The sequence below is a fragment of the Pan paniscus genome, chromosome 4 (assembly GCF_029289425.2).
Source record: "Pan paniscus chromosome 4, NHGRI_mPanPan1-v2.0_pri, whole genome shotgun sequence".
Lineage (NCBI taxonomy): Eukaryota > Metazoa > Chordata > Mammalia > Primates > Hominidae > Pan > Pan paniscus.
In genome coordinates this window covers 114,330,076-114,346,781 of record NC_073253.2, presented here as the reverse complement: position 1 = coordinate 114,346,781, position 16,706 = coordinate 114,330,076, and the positions used below count along the sequence as shown (strand labels likewise).

Here is a 16,706-nt window from a genome sequence, read left to right as displayed (position 1 = left end):
TCACATAAAACCCCATCTCTACTAAAAACACAAAAATTAGCCAGGCGTGGTGGCACACACCTGTAATCCCAGCTACTCCGAGGCAGAGGCAGGAGAATCGCTTGAACCTAGGAGGCGGAGGTTGCAGTGAGCCAAGGTTGTGTCACTGCACTCCAGCCTGGGCAACAGAGCAAGATTCCATCTCAAAAAATCCAAAAACCTAATAACTGAACAACCGTATGATCCAGCAATTCCATTACTGGGTATATATGCAAAAGAATGAAATTCAGTACATCAAAAAGACATCTATGTGCCCATGTTTCTGCAGCACTATTCACAGTACCCAAGATAATAAAATCAACCTGAGTGCCCATCAATGGATGAAAAAAATGTAGTATATGTACACAATGAAATATTATTCAGCCATTAAAAAGAATGAAATCCTGCCATTTGCAGCAACAAGGATGGAACTACACTTTGGGAAGTCAAGGTGGGCAGATCACTTGAGGCCAGGAGTTTGAGACCAGCCTGGTCAACATGGCGAAACCCATCTCTACTAAAAAATATATATATGTGTATATACAAAATTAGCCAGGCATGGTGGCACATGCCTGTAATCACAGCTACTGGGGAGGCTGAGGCACAACAATCGCCTGAACCTGGGAAGCAGAGGTTGCAGTGAGCCAAGATCATGCCACTGCATTCCAGCCTTTTTGAGACTCTGACAAAACAAACAAACAAACAATAAAAAGGATGGAACTGGAGGTCATTCTAAGTGACATAAGCCAAGCTCAGAAAGACAAATATATCACATGTTCTCATTCATATGTGGGAGCTACAAAAGTGGATCTCATAGAGAGCAGACTGATGGTTACCAGAGGGCTAAGGAGGTTGGGGGAGACGACGAAGAGAAGTTGAATAATTGGAACTAATAAACGGTTTGATGGAAGTCATAAGACCTAGTGTTGGACAGATCACTACTGTAAATGTAGTTTACAATAATCTATTGTATATTTCAAAACAGCTAGACGAATTCAAATATTTCTAGCATAAACACAAATATTTAAGGTGCTGGATATGCCAAGTACAGTGATTTAATCTTTACAAATTATATGAATGTATTAAATTATCACATTTACTTTGAAAGCATGTACATCTATTAGGCATCAATTAAAAAATAAAATAAGGCCAGGCATGGCAGCTCACGTCTATAAATAATCCCAGCACTCTGGGAGGCCAATGTGGGAGGATTGCTTGAGCCCAGGAGTTCACGACCAGTCTGGGTAATACAGTGAGACCCCACTCAACAAAAAATTTTAAAAATTAGCCAGGCATGGTGGGACATGCCTGTCGTCCCAGCTACTTGGGACACTGCGGTGGGAGGATCTACTTGAGCCAAGGAAGTTGAAGCTGCAGTGAGCTGTGTTCACACTATTGCACTCCAACCTGGGCAACAGAGTGAGACCCTGTCTCTAAAAAAATAAACTAAGCCAGGCATGGTGGCACATGTCTGTAGTCCCAGCTACTCAAGAGGCTGAGGTAGCATGACTGTTTAAACTCAAGAGTTTGAGGCTGCAGTGAGTTATGACTGCGCCACTACACTGCAGCCTGGGAAACACTGTAAGACTCTGTCTCTAAAAAAAATTAAAAATAAATAAAATAAAAATTGATTTTATAAAACATTCTAAGAACATGTATATACATGTATGTGTGTGTGTGTGTATATATATATATACATATAACCTTAAGAAAACGTCCTCTGGGAAATAGTTATGACAGTCAGCAATCAATTCAGACAACAATAAACTTAGGCTCCTGAAGGGCAAGAATCATGTTTATTCATAATTCTTTCTCATATTTTTAGATAGCAGGACCCCAAATGCAGTAAAAACTCAATTTTTATTTCCAAAGGAACTCTTTTCTTAAATCCTTTATAACTTATGGCCAAAAACTACCTTCAAATACACATAAGAACAAAATTCTCCATGCACAGTCTCAATTTGTCCCCATTAGTTAAAATGAAAAGGTTAAGCAAGGGTACCTCTGGTTAACATTGGTAAAGTCTAAGTTGGTCTTCAATCTTTGTTTCTGCAGCTCTATATCTTCTTCACATTAACTTCTCATCTACACTTTTTGCATCCAACACTTAGGAGTTCTTATTCCTCCTATAAAAACAAAACTTAACCAGAAGCCAACTATATATACCTGTTAATTGACTTAAGTGTGAAGATGTTTGAGTCAAAGTATGTTCTCAAGCAGTTTTTACACATTAAAATATGTTTTATTTTAAAAAGGTTCTGACTCAGGTAAAGATTTTAGCTACCAATAAACAATGCCTCGCACACATATGGCATCAATAAATGTTAGTTAAATGAATCAAGGAAGAGTGCTATTTCTGTGGGGAGTGAATAGAAAGCTGAAATCACACTTTCTTACCCTAAGGCCTTCCAAGAAGTCATCTGGATTTGACTTTTTGAGGATTTTAAGCTGGGAGTGAAGAAGGGGAGGCAGCCCAAACGCAGCTGTCTTCTTTGCCTTGCCCAGAACAGACAGCTTAGTCCTTGGAGCTCTTCTGACTCCAGCACAGGTTTTCTTTGTCCCATTTGTCCTCATGTATTTACTAGGCCCTACCCTTGCCAGCTGTTTGGAATGCAATATGAAGTCACTGCCCCTAGAGGTAGTACAATTCTAGTGGGTAACATCTGAAAAAGGAATTATAAGATAGGCTACAAATAGGAAGATCATCTAGTCTGACTAGGCACATCAAAACCAAGCCTTTAGGGATGAGTTAGCCAGATTTACATCTTTTTTGCCTAGGGAGGGGTAATTGAAAAGTTTCCTGAAGAGCTTGTGAAATGGCTTGAAAATAAGAAAGCGTTTCTTACTGTGTAAATGGAAAGACGTTAGATACAGCTACAGTTTAGGGAGGCAGCTATTACAGAGAGGAGGAAAAGTGATGAGAGACTAGAAAAGTACAGTAAAATGCATTGGGAAGAATTCATACCTTATCCTAATCTGCCTTTTAAAATGATTCCCTCTGGCAATATTGTTTAAGTTGAAGACAAGTTATGATTAAATACAGGGACAGAGGTTAAAAGGCTATTTCAACAGAGTAACTGCACTACTGAAAAGACAAGTGGAAATATATTAAAATTACTCAGGAGACAGAATCTACAGGGCTTGATTGATTGTATAAGAAAAATGTGGGAGGATTAGGTGTTAAGGATATTTCCAAATCTTTGGCTTAAAAAAAAACAGCTGGATAATGGAACCATTCACAGAGATAATGAACACAGGAGGACGAACAAAACAAATTGGGGTGTGGGTTGGAAGGTGCACCAAGGTAGGGGAGTTGACTGAGTATAGAACACTTTATTTTACTTATATTATTTTTGAGACGAAGTCTTGCTCTGTCGCCCAGGATGGAGTGCAGTGAGACAATCTTGGCTCACTGCAACCTCTGCCTCCTAGGTTCAAGCAATTATCCTGCCTCAACCTCCCGAGTAGCTGAGATCATAGGCACCCACCACCACACCTGGCTAATTTTTTGTATTTTTAGTAGAAACAGGTTTCATCATGTTGGCCAGGCTGGCCTAGAACTCCTGACCTCAAGCAATCCACCCGCCTCAGCCTCCCAAAGTGCTGGGATTACAGGCGTGCAGAACATTTTAAAATTGATTATTTGTAGCAACTTCAAGTGGAACAATCCAAGAGGTATTTAAAACTATCAATATGAAGCTAAAGACAGGGATCTCACCATCACAGACTATACACCAGGAGCTGCATGTAGAATGAAACGAGAAGAGGACCAAGGCCTGGTAGGCCTGACGGTCACCAATATTTAAGGGACAGACAAGAAAGATATCTTGCAAAGAACATTGAGAATGACTAAGAGGGTGGGGTTGGGGGCGAGTATGGTATAACTAAGCCAAGGAAAGTGAAGGAGAAAATGATCAACATGACAAATGCCAAAGAGAAAGCAAGGTACAAAGGAGATCTGTTGATTCAAATTAGCATCAATGTGGTTACCAGTGACTAAGGAGAAAAAAGCTGCCAAAGTATAGTGAGTTAAGAAGTGAGCAGGACATAAAAGTGGCAACAAATACAGACAACTCAAGGACTTTGAAGTCAAAGATAAAGAGGGATGTGGCAGCAAAGGATTTTCAGGTTGGCTGTTTTTCAAGATGAGAGTTTTAAGCATGTCTTAGAAACTCTGGAAAGAAAAAAGTAGAGATAACTTTAGGGCTGAGCTCCCAGAGACAGCCTGAATAGATAAGATCCAGGGCACCAGGAAGACTGATTAACCCTGGACAATTCTGGGGGACATTTATTTTATTGTACCAGGAGGAGAGAAGGAAAGAATGGATGCTGATATAAGTGGATTTTTCAGCTTGTAGTCAAAAATGAGGGAGCTGCCATCTGAATGATTCCAGGTGGCAAGTTTATATGAGTTAAGAGAGCACTGGGGTGGGAGGTTTCAGAAGGTACAAGAAAGGAAAAATGAGCAGACTGGTGGGAGGATTCCTGGAAAGCTTTGAGGTCCCATTTGAGGTTGGCAAACATGACTTTATTTTCCACAGGAATTTCTTTACATAGTCTAGCAGTGCTCATGAGATATACAGGAACAAGAAAGAACATGAGACTGATCAAGTGTGTGGAATTTCATCAGACTGACGCAAACAAAAAGGGTCCAGACAGTTAAAGGATACTGGCAACAAAAACTGTTGCTAAATTAACTCATGCTAAATTATATAAATTGTAAAGTTAAAATGCGTAGCAATAACTGTGAAACAACAGGTAATAAGGTCAAGAATTAAAGTCTGATTTCCATATAGTTATCTTCATCTTGTAACACAGGCATGATAGGAACTCCTTGATCTGAATATCTCACAGACTGGGTGCAGTGGCTCATGCCTGTAATCCCAGCATTTTGAGAGGCCAAGGTGGGAGGATCACTGGAGCCCAGGAGTTTGAGACCAGCCTGGGCAACATAGTGGGACCCCATCTCCGCATAAAATAAAAAATTAGCTGGGCATGGTGTGGCACACACCTGTGGTCCCAGCTACTTGGGAGACTGAAGTGGGAAGACTGATTGAGCCTAGGAGATTGAGGCTGCAGTGAGCTGTGATCCCACAACTGCACTCCAGCCTGTGTGACAGAGCAAGACTCTGTCTCAAAAAAATAAATAAAATAAATATCTCACAAATATGTGCTAAGAACAGAGGCATCAGTGGCTGGACAAATAATTCAAGCTCCAAGTCCATATAAGTGGTCTCATTTCTAAAAGAAAAGGGCATACTAAATCTCCAGTTTCAATGTTCTCCTTAATACTAGAAAGTTTGTGAAAATAAAAGTGAAAATATGAGCCAGGTGCAGCAGCACAGGCTTGTAGTCCCAGCTACTTGGAAGGCTGTGGCAGTAGGATCACTTGAGGCCAGAATTTCCAGACTAGCCCTGGCAACACAGCGAGACCTCATCTTTAAAAAATTGTTTTAAATAAATAAATGAAATAGAATGGGTTGTGCATGATTTTAAAATAATCCTTGTACCACTAAATTCTTAAATAAAAAAATAATCCGTCTACCTGATTTTAAATAAAAACCTAAAACATCCCAGGCATGGTGGTTCACACCTGTAATCCCAGCACTTTGGGAGGCTGAGGCAGGTGGACTGCTTGAGCTCAGGAATTTGAGAACAGCCTGGGTTACATGGAGAGACCCTATCTGTACTTAAAAAATATATACGTGTGTGTGTGTGTCTCACACACACACACACGTATATATTTTTTAAGTACAGATAGGGTCTCGCCAGGTAAGTACAGATATATATATACACACACACACACACACATATATACACTTAAAAAATAAATGTATATATGTATACATACATATATTTTTAAGTGTATATATACACATACACACACACACATATACAAAAAAAAAAAAAAAAGCCAGGAATGGTGGCACGTGTCTGTGGTCCCAGCCACGTGGGAGGATCGCTTCAGGCCAGGAGGCAGAGGCTGCAGTGAGCTGAGATCCACTGTACTCCAGCCTGGGTGACAGAGTGAGACCCTGTCTTAAAAAAAAAACCAAAAAAACCTAAGATTAAGATGTAATACAATACATGAAACTTCTAAATCAAAATGTAAAACTGGTTTTACAGATGTCTAAAATAAATTATTCACAAAAACTCATTTCAAGGTGCCCTGACTATAATATAGAAGGTTATCAAAACAATAATAGCAGCACTGGCTTATCAAATAAACTGTCGATGTCACCAGCTGCTTCTGTCAAAAGATCTATAATCACTGAGCACAGTGGGGCACACCTGTAATCACAGGGAGGCTCACCTGAGCCCAGGAGTTCCAAACCAGTCTGGGCAATATAACAAGATCCTGCCTCAAAAAAATAAAATAAAATAGCACTGGGCCTGTTGGTTCACCCCTGTAATCCCAGTACTTTGGGAGGCCAAGATGGGAGGATCACTTGAGGCCAGGAGTTCCTGGTCATGCCTGGTCAATACAGTGAGACCCCCATCTCTTTTTATTTAAAAATGTTTTAATTAAAAAATAATAAAAGATCTATAATCAGAATAATCTATTACTAACCAATAAAATTAAATTGACAAATGAAAATCCTTCTATTAGGCACATACAACATTAGGTTTATCAACTTTAAGAATAAACACGATGCACAGGAAGAACTGAGTCACATGTGTGCTATCAAGCATATAATCAAAATATAACTTTCAACTTTAAATTTTGGCAGAGAATCTTCTCAAATATTCTAAATTTCAATAAAATTCAAGGCTGTAACAGTCAGTATTCTAGTTTTAATCAACAATACCAGGTAAACACCCCCAAAGAATTCCTTTCTGGTATATGTCCTATTTAAATGACATAGGTTTTAAGTTTGGCATACAGCAATTATTATCTTTAAAATATAATAAAGTATTGAGAACTACTATCATTTCAATGATTTTAAAGGTACTTAAACACTGTAAAACTTTATGTTTTAAAACAGGCCAACATATTTTGAAGTCCACTTTAGTACCTGCAATATTTTATGCACCACAAACATCTTTCTCTTTCTTCACATGTGAATAGTAGCAATCTTTGCCCTTCTATATTCTCCCCACCAAAAAAGATTCACATGCCCCCTTTCAGAAAAAAAAAAAAAAAACACCTTCCCATCCTCCCAATTTGGCAATTACACTTCTACCAATAAAGATTTCCTTAAAGTGAACAAAACAGAGCTAAACTCAAGGATGCTTATTACAGAAAGCTGAAGACGACTACTTATTCAGCCCTATTTCTCTAATGACACTCACATAATTACAGTCTTTTGATTTCTAATCTAGATTCCCTTAGCTAGAAACACTGAGTTTTCTAATACTAAAGGGAAATTGGAGCTATAACATATTTGCTTTCCCTCCCATAGCTAAGATGTTTAAATTCCAAATCAGAGACAGTTAGTCTTATATATTGGTACAATCTTTCTGTCTCTTGGAAATTATCTCCCTTTCCATATCATTCAAATCACAGTTTCAACCCTAAGTATGGATAAACCACAAAAGAAAAAGAAAAAAAAAGTATCATATCAATAGTATGCATAAAAGTAGAATCTATAAATGTAGATTCTAATTAACTAGTCTTCTTTTTAACTTGTTGCCTTTTATAAACAGAATACATTTAATTCTAAAAACAAAAATTGCAGGCTGGACATGGCAGCTCACGTCTGTAATGCCAGCAGCCTGGGAGGCCAAGGCGGGAGGATCACTTGAGCCCAGGAGTTAGACATCAGCCTGGGCAACATAAGGAGACCCCAGCCTCCATTTTTTTTTTTTTTTAAAAAGACCAGATTTCTCACATACTAAGATCAGTAGGAAATTAACAAGGAAAAAGGCATGAAGGAAGCATTCCAGTAAATAAGGAAAAAATAAATAATTTTTGCTTAGCATACCTAAAGTCTCCCCTAGTTGCTCACTTGTTGATGATAAAATGCCTAACAACTGACTTTGAAAAAGAAACTAACAGGCAGGGCGCGGTGGCTCACGCCTGTAATCCCAGTACGTGGGGAGGCCAAGGTGGGCGGATCATTTGAGGTGAGGAGTTCAAGACCAGCCTGGCCAACATGATGAAACCCATCTCTACTAAAAACACAAAAATTAGCTGGGCGTGGTGGTGTGCGCCTGTAATCCCAGCTGCTTGGGAGGCAGAGGCACGAGAATAGCTTTAACCCGGGAGGCGGAGGTTGCAGTGAGCTGAGATCACACCACTGCACTCTAGCCTGGGTGATAGAGTGATACTCAGTCTCCAAAAAAAAAACAGAAAAGAAAAAAAAAGAAACTAACAGGAATATTTTATTTGGACTCAAATCTAAATGATTAAAGCTATTTTTAAATGTAGCAATTAATATTTATATTACTATAAGGTTTCTCTATCCATTTTTCATTAATTCAACCACGATTTATGAAGTACTTTCTATTGTTAGGCATTACAATAAATATAACCTTAATTTTATGAAAACTGACATTTTTGAGAGATTTACATGTGCTAAACCATGGACTTACAGCTTAGCACTTTTTCATGTAGCAACTCTATGAATAATACTCTTTTAGTCCCATTTTACAGAAGAGAAAAAAAGAAATTCCAAGAGTATAACTTGCTAATGGATAAACAGCTAATTAAAAGGGACCATATTGGAAATCAACTCCAAGTAATGACCTCACTGTTAGGTTTAAACACTCTTTCAATCACTGTTCTAGGTGCTCACAATGAAGTCCGGGAAGTCATACACATACAATCCACAAGGCAAGACTGGTTAATGATAGAATAAAGATGCAAAGAAAGTGCTCTGAAAGCACAGGAGAGATGGTCATTGCCCACAAGAGGTTTTCTTACTAAGAGCAAAGTCAAAACAGCTTGATGCCTGATGAGGTAGTAAAAAAGTATCTAATACTTAAATAGACTAACCTGCGTTGGTAATTTCATATTTTCAAATCTAGAAAATAGGAGAAGTGGTATTCAGTTTCATTTCCATTTAAAACCTGTCAGGCTTTATGAGTAAAACAAGATCTCACATCTTGTAATCTTTCAAACCAAGAACACGTAAGTTATCTGCAAACATGCAAAGGGAGGAATTACAAAAACAGGACTGCCCTAAAAGAAAACACAAAGTACCAAAAGGAATAAAAGAATTTTTCAAGGGGAAATGCAAGAGGAAGATGTCATGCTCCACTTCAAGTAAAATGCAACTGAGGGATATTTTAGTCTTCACATACCATCTACCATTAATGTTTACTATTTTCCTATCAAAGAAAAGTCAAAATCAAAAGAGGTTAAAAACAACACTCAAGGCTGGGTGCAGTGGCTCCCGCCTGTAATCCCAGCACTTTGGGAGGCCAAGACCGGTGGATCACCTGAGGTCAGGAGCTCCAGACCAGCCTGACCAACATGGTGAAACCCCACCTCTACTAAAAAATACAAAATTAGCAGGGCATAGTGGCACATGCCTGTCATCCCAGCTTCTCAGGAGGCTGAGGCAGGAGAATCTCTTGAACACAGGAGGCGGAAGTTGCAGTGAGCTAAGATCGCGCCATTGCACTCCAGCCTGGGCAACAACAGCAAAACTCCGTCTCAAAAAAACAAAACAAAACAACTCAAGAAGTAAACAATAGATTCTACCTTTTAACATGAGAGAAGAAAAAAGGGCGATTTCAAGAGAGAAAAATTTAAGGTGTATACAAGTGTCCAGGATAATGAGCGTAAGCAACTTAAAGTGTCAAGGATGGACAGGCTGCAAAGGAAAACCATGACTGTTAAATCCTTAAAATTCCATCAAAACTAAAGAGAGCTGAACTCTCTTTATACTTAAAATTTTATTTTTAGTTTATTTACTGAATGCTTCCAGAGACCTGGAAGAAATCTGCAGTAGGCTTGGTGGGAGATTAAATCCTACTCAATGGAAATGAACTTTAAAATTCAGCAGAACTGAGCAACAAGCTACATGATGGTACAGGATGACCATCTATCTAATCCTCCTCGGCACATTAACTGATCTCTCCTTAAAAATAATACACAGACATTCACCAAGGTTTTATAGAGGAATGCATCCAGGTATATAAATAGGCCATCCATACTGCATATGCTTTGAAGTTCACACCACTGCTTACATAGATTGTGAATGCCTTCTTAGAAAAAATTCTTAGGGCTGGGCATGGTGGCTCACGCCTCTAATCCTAGCATTTTGGGAGGCTGCAGTGGGAGGATCACTTGAGCCCAGGAAGTCAAGACCAGCCTGGGCAACATAAGGAGACCCCTCTCTACAAAAAATAGAAAACTTAGCCAGGCGTGGTGATTAGCATCTGCAGTCCTAGCTCCTCAGGAGCCTAAGGTGGAAGGACGGCTTGTGCCGGGGAGGTCGAGGCTGCAGTGAGCTGTGATCCCGCCACTGCACTCCAGCCTAGGTGACAGAGGGAGACCTCATTTCAAAATTTTTTAAAGAGCAAAAGTTCTTAGAATTTACACTGGAGAAAGCACTCATATAAATTTAGGAAATGACAGAGAATGCAACAATATTATCCTATAATTTCCCACTAGGAAAACCTTCTAAGGATGATGTTTACTTTCCTCTCAAGCAGCAAGAGCAGAGAGCAATGCCCAGGTGTAAGGAAACTATAGTTGCTCACTGGGACCCTCAGAGCTCACTCTTTTCCCAAGTATTCAGGCTGGGCAAACATTTAGAATTGGAATCCCGATAATTAAGATGTGTATGAGTCAATCTAAAGGGGAGGTACAGTCTCTATTTGAAAACAAAATGCTTCTTGGCACAATTCTAAAAGTACAATTCAGGCATTAAATGCCTCCACCATTTTAAATGCTGAGTATTATTTATTCTGACCAACAAAGACCGCAGAAAAATTAAAAGCAGAGAAAAAGATTAGAAATTTAACACTCCTAAACCTGGGGCATTGGTTACGTTGTTTACTTTGTGTCACTTATACAAAATTAAGTTTTACTTTTATTTTTTTTAAAGAAAAAAAGCCTACAGCACTTAGTATTCCCAGGCAGTGACAAGTTTTACTTTTAATCACAACTAAAGAGGTATCTACACAAATTGTAGCAAAAATCATTAGCATTATAAATTTATGTAGATAAAAGTATCATGTGCAATTACTGACTTATATTTTGAAATTGTTATTTAAAAAAAACCTATAGTTAAGGTAGAAAAATGCCACTATACTGACAAGTAGCCCGAAATTTGGTGCCCTCTTCTTGTCAATATGTGACCAATGAAAAGCAAGTTAAGCAACCTTAACCTGGGATTACCAGGTTATTGTAAAATATCCAAGAAATATTTTTAAAAATGAAAAGGCTTTTTTTTCTTTCCGAAGTTATTTCTCAGGGAATTTGAAAAGAAAATAAATGAAAAGCACTGTTGTCAAGGCTAGTTGTTGATGGCAAACAATTGGTAATTGTTTTGAGACACCCACTTTTTAACTACAAAGATACTTGACCTTAACTTAGAATACAAAATGAAACCAATCTCCACTATTCCTAAATTTGACAATTTGAACCTATAGAATGGTATAAAAAAGCCCCCAACTCGTTACTCAACAAAGATTTTTGGACAAACGACTTTGGCAAAGCACCCTGGCCCAAGGCAGACAGACCAAAAACTTTAAAAATCCTACAAAATATTCTAACTTGAGTTCAGGCTCCATACAGTACCTCACTGACCGACATGGTTTTCTTCCTTAGTTCTCAAGGGCCAGGTCTGCCGGGCTCTGGGTGGTAAGGACCCCCCTGGGGAGACAAGACGCTCGCGCCTCTGCCCGTCGTTCTGGGCCAAGCTCGGCCCAGAATGACGGGCAAAGGCCGGGCCACGGGCGACGCGAGGGCCTCCCTCACTCACCGTGAAGCGCTGGTCGCCAATGCTGCCCACGGAGAAGCAGTGGTCGCCAGGGTTCACAGCCCCGGTCAGCACCTGGTGCAGGTTCATGTCGGCGCCCTAGTCCTGCAACGGACACCGCATCCAGCTCATGCCACGGGTCAGCGGCTGCTTCCCTCCCTCCTTCCCTCAGGGGCGGCGGCCGCTCTTCGGTGGCGACGGCAGAAGCAGCGACAGGCGCCTGGAGCCGGAGCCGCTCAGCTGGGGCCCGCGGCTCATCCCGAGCCCGGGAGGGCGAGGCCCGGAGGGGGCGGGTCGGCGAAAGGGCGGAGCGCCGCGCTCCTTCGCGCACCTGTCACTCCCAGCGCTAGCCCAGGTGAAGCTCAGGGTCCCCTCACCGGCCACGACCCGGGGCCGACTCACCGGCCAGGAAGGCCACGCTGTCCACACACTTCCTCTGGACCTCGGGCAGCCGCTCCTGACCCAGCCCGAGTGGCGCAAGCAGTACGCGCTCGCACTCCCCGCCTGACCTGTCCCTTCCCGGCTCCGGTGCCCGCCACCCCCACAGTCCTCCGCCACTCACTACGCGCCTCTGGATCCCTGCGGCCGAAATATCGCGAGACTTCGCTCGGGGCCGCTGCTGCTGTGGTAAAGAATTCACTTTTTTACCACAGCGTGCGTATCAGCAAGTGAACATAAAAACGCCTCTTCTAGTCAGAAACTGGCCAGTCCCGACCCCCGGTCCACCTAGGGCTCCGCCCACCACCGAGAATAAGCCAATCTCTTTGAGGCTTCTACAGGAGAACGTCGTGCGTTTGAGCTTGAACTTGATAAGCCTGGCAGAAGCCTGACGAACCCAGAATGAGTGAGATGTGGTAAGTTGTGCTTTAGGTTAGGGCTTAATCTAACTGTTGGGCCAGAAAATTTGAAGGGGAGAAGTGCATCCTAAATGGAGTTGCAGTTTCCTCGGTTCTGGTAGGACTACAAGTCCCAATATGCACCGCTCCCCCGGGCGACCCGAGTGTCTCTAAGTAAATGTGACCCTTGAAACGTCTACGTTAGCAGCTTAATGGTTTCTCCAGCCTTGCGCGTGTTTCCAAGTCCCTAAACGGGATGGTTTTTGAAAGGCTCGAACACTTGACAAGTAGGAAAGTGGTATTTTCTTGGCCTAAGTTAATCTTAACACATGATTTGAAATAGTGCTGGTAATAACAACACACCAGCCCTGCATTGAGCGTTTGTTTTGGAAAAGAACCTAGGAATTCCAGAATGATCAGAGTCACAGCTACAAACTGAGATTCAACTCTCATTGTATTTTGACACAAGTTTTGTATTATAATTGACAAACATCTGTTTATGTCTCCCCCTGTATACCGTAAGCCTCTTTGGAATACAGAGGAACAGGACACAAGTCTGTCCTTAATGTCTAGCACCGCACCAGTCCCACCCATTCAAGGTGTTCTGTAAATGTTGCATGAATGTGTATAGAAACTCTCCAAATAGGCCAGGCATGGTGACTCACGCCTGTTATTCCAGAACTTTGGGAGGCCGAGGAGGGTGAATCACGAGGTCAGGAGTTTGAGACCAGCCTGGCCAACATAGTGAAACCCCTTCTCTACTAAAAATCCAAAAATTAGCCGGGCGTGGTGGCTCCCACCTGTAATTCCAGCTACTCAGGAGGCTGAGGCAGGAGAATCACTTGAACCCGGGAGGCGGAGGTTGCAGTGAGCCAAGACCCCCGTTGCACTCCAGCCTGGGTGACAGAGTGAGATCCCGTCTCAAAACAAACAAAAAACCCTCAAAACTCTCCAATAGGCCAGGCACGATGGCTCACGCCTGTAATCCCAGCACTTTGGTAAATCGAGGTGGGGGCGGGGGGATCACCTGAGGTTGGGAGTTCGAGACCAGCCTGGCTAACATAGTGAAACCCAGTTTCTACTAAAAATTAAAAAATTAGCCTGGCATGGTGGCACGCGCCTGTAATCCCAGCTACTGGGAAGCTGAGGCGAGAGAATCGCTTGAACCTGGGAGACGGAGGTTGCAGTGAGCCAAGATCGTGCCATTGCACTCCAGCTTGGGCAACAAGAGAGAAACTCAAAAAAAAAAAAAAAAAAAGAGAAAGAAAAGAAAAGAAAGAAACTCCCCCTTTTGTTGTAGTATAAAGACTTCAAACTATAATAATACTTGGGTGGGACAAGTACTAGTAAATTTATTTCCTTTTATTTTTACTACGTTTTTTGCAATGTACATTTATTTTGTCTTACAATAAAAAGCTACTTATGAGATACTTTTTAGTTCATAAGTGTGATGATTGTGTGTTCACACTTGTGTGAGATGTCCCTCCCTAAAACCTTGTTGCGCCATCATCTGCACATTACCCATCTGATGTGGGGGAAAAAAAAAAACCCGAAACTTATTTAAAAAATGAATTTCATTATGTATTCCAGGCTTTTCATAAGATAAGGGACAAAACTTAATTTGTCTTTTTTAAAAATATATATTTTTTTGAGGTCTAACATACCTACAGTTTGTCTTTTATTGTTTCAAATTATACTTCAAGTGCTTTTTAATTTTATATTTTAGACCCAGAACCAGGATTGTTGTACTTGTGTGGCTCCCACATAAATTCTGTGGCTGGTTCATAATTTAACATGTTTACTCATTCTATTTTGCCCAGTTGTTAGTTTTGAAGAGCATTCCACGTATTAGAATAAAACTGAGCAACAAGATGCGGGGCGCATTGGCTCACACCTGTAATCCCAGCACTTTGGGAGGCCAAGGCGGGCGGATCATGAGGTCAGGAGATCAAGACCGTCCTGGCTAACACAGTGAAACCCCGTCTCTACAGAAAATACAGAAAAAAAAATTAGCCAGGCGTGGTGGCGGGCACCTATAGTCCCAGCTATTTAGGAGGCTGAGGCAGGAGAGTGGCGTGAACCTGGGAGGTGGAGCTTGCAGTGAGCAGAGCTTGCGCCACCGCACTCCAGCCTGGGCGACAGAGCAAGACTCCATCCCAAAAACAAAACAAAACAAAACAAAGCAAAAAACAACAAACAAAATTCCCTTTGCCTCCAAGATGCTGCTCCTCACAGATCATCTCCTAATGTCATAAAATTCCCCTAATAAGGTTCTGTCGAATCCTAAATCTATTCCTGATTTATTGTGCAACTTTGACATGACTCTGACCTTATGGGAAGATTAATAAGAAGGTGGAGGAGGTGAAAGTAAATTTTAGGTTGTTTGCCCCTCATCCTCCTCTTCCTGTTTCCTTACTGCAGGTCTAGAAGGCAGCACTGCATGCCTCCATTCCACTTGCTCAAAGTCTCCACATTCCTTCTATCCAAGGCTCACAAATCCACCTGCTAATCCAAGAAATCCAGGAGAAGGGCCTGGTGCAGTGGTTAACACCTGCAATCCCAGCGCTTTGGGAGGCTGAGGCAGGAAAATCCCTGAACTCAGGAGTTCCAGGTTGCAGTGAACTATGATCACACCACTGTACTCTAACCTGGGCAATAGACCTTGTCTTAAAAAAAAAAAAAAAATCCCGGAGAATTATTGAGTCTAATTATCCCCTCAACTATAATTGAATTATATCATTCCATCCTTTGAATGCTCACTGACTGTGTGCTTCGGTGGTTTTCTTTTTTAGTTTCTAAAAAAAATAAGAGAGAAAGGATGGCTCTCCAAAAAAAAAAAAAAAAAAAAAAAAAGTCTTGCTGTATGCAGCGCCTGTAGTCCCAGTTACCCAAGAGGCTAAGGCAGGAGAATCGTTGAGAGTCCAGGAGTTGAAGTCCAGTCTAGGTAAAATAGATCAAGTCTCTTAAAAACCAAATAAAAAATTAAAAATAAAATAAAGGAAGTATTTTATTGTATAGTTTGCATTATTACTAGCAGCAAGATCTCTTACATAACCGAAGTGCCATGTGGTTTCTGAGATTGGCAGGCCAAAGATAAGTTTTGGTTTTCAATGCTAGTCTTCAAGAGGAGGGGGAATCTTTTTTTTTTTTTTTTTTTTTTTTTTTTGGGACAGAGTCTTGCTCTGTCACCCAGACTGGAGACCAGAGGCGCGATCTCAAGAAGAGGGGGAATTTTATAAGAGTCAGTGGGTGGTGATAGTGTAAAGAAACCCAAGCAGGCCAAATTCTGAGATTCTTGTAAAGAAAAGGAGCATATAGGAAGCTAGCTCAGATTGGGAAATAATCATGCCTCTTGCCCACTCTTGATTTCTTGAAATCCTTGTCATTACCCTCCTCCCCCACCCCAAATAGACCAATCTAAATCCCTATTCTTGGCCGGGGGGCAGTGGCTCACATCTGTAATCCCAGCACTTTGGGAGGCCCAGGCGGGCGGATCACCTGAGGTCCAGCGACCAACATGGCAAAACCCTGTCTTACTAAAAAATACAAAAATTAGGGCTGGGGGCGGTGGCTCATGCCTGTAATCCCAGCACTTTGGGAGGCCGAGGCAGGTGGATCATGAGGTCAGGAGTTTGAGACCAGCCTGGCCAACGTAGTAAAACCCTGTCTCTGCTAAAAATACAACAAGTTAGACAGGAGTGCTGGCAGGTGCCTGTAATTCCAGCTACTCTGGAGGCTGAGGCAGGAGAATCGCTGGAAGCTGTGAGGTGGAGGTTACAGTGAGCCAAGATCATGCCATTGCACTCCAGCCTGGGTAACAAGAGTGAAACTCCGTCTCATAAACAAACAAACAAACAAAAAATTATCAGGGTGTGGTGGCACGTGCCTGTAGTCCCAGCTACTTGGGAGGCTAAGTCAGGAGAATCGCTTGAACCTGGGAGTCGGAGGTTGCAGTGAGCCGAGATTGCTCCACTGC

At 41.6% G+C, this 16,706-nt stretch overlaps 2 protein-coding genes and 1 non-coding gene across 9 annotated transcripts in view; 2 read left to right on the top strand and 1 right to left on the bottom strand.

Moving 5' to 3' along the window:
* The window catches only part of DMXL1 (Dmx like 1), a 191,335-nt gene extending 178,796 nt beyond the window's left edge, over positions 1–12,539 (bottom strand). For 4 of the 7 annotated variants that reach the window (XM_063604600.1, XM_034960380.3, XM_063604601.1 and 1 more), the window contains exon 1: positions 11,898–12,539. In XM_063604600.1, the coding sequence (XP_063460670.1) occupies positions 11,898–11,984 (87 nt within the window). In that variant the 5' untranslated portion in view covers positions 11,985–12,539. The remainder of the gene's footprint in view (positions 1–11,897) is intronic. The other 3 variants (XM_057302334.2, XM_057302335.2, XM_034960379.3) reach the window with 2 other exon arrangements.
* Positions 12,467–16,706, top strand: part of LOC129397807 (elongation factor 1-alpha 1-like) — a 38,287-nt gene continuing 34,047 nt past the window's right edge. Inside the window, exon 1 of the mRNA XM_055112564.2 lies at positions 12,467–12,748. The gene's annotated coding sequence lies outside the window, so the exon portion shown is untranslated. The remainder of the gene's footprint in view (positions 12,749–16,706) is intronic.
* Positions 14,158–14,261, top strand: LOC112439993 (small nucleolar RNA U13). Its single transcript, XR_003028207.1, has one exon. It is a non-coding gene; the product is annotated as a small nucleolar RNA U13 (small nucleolar RNA).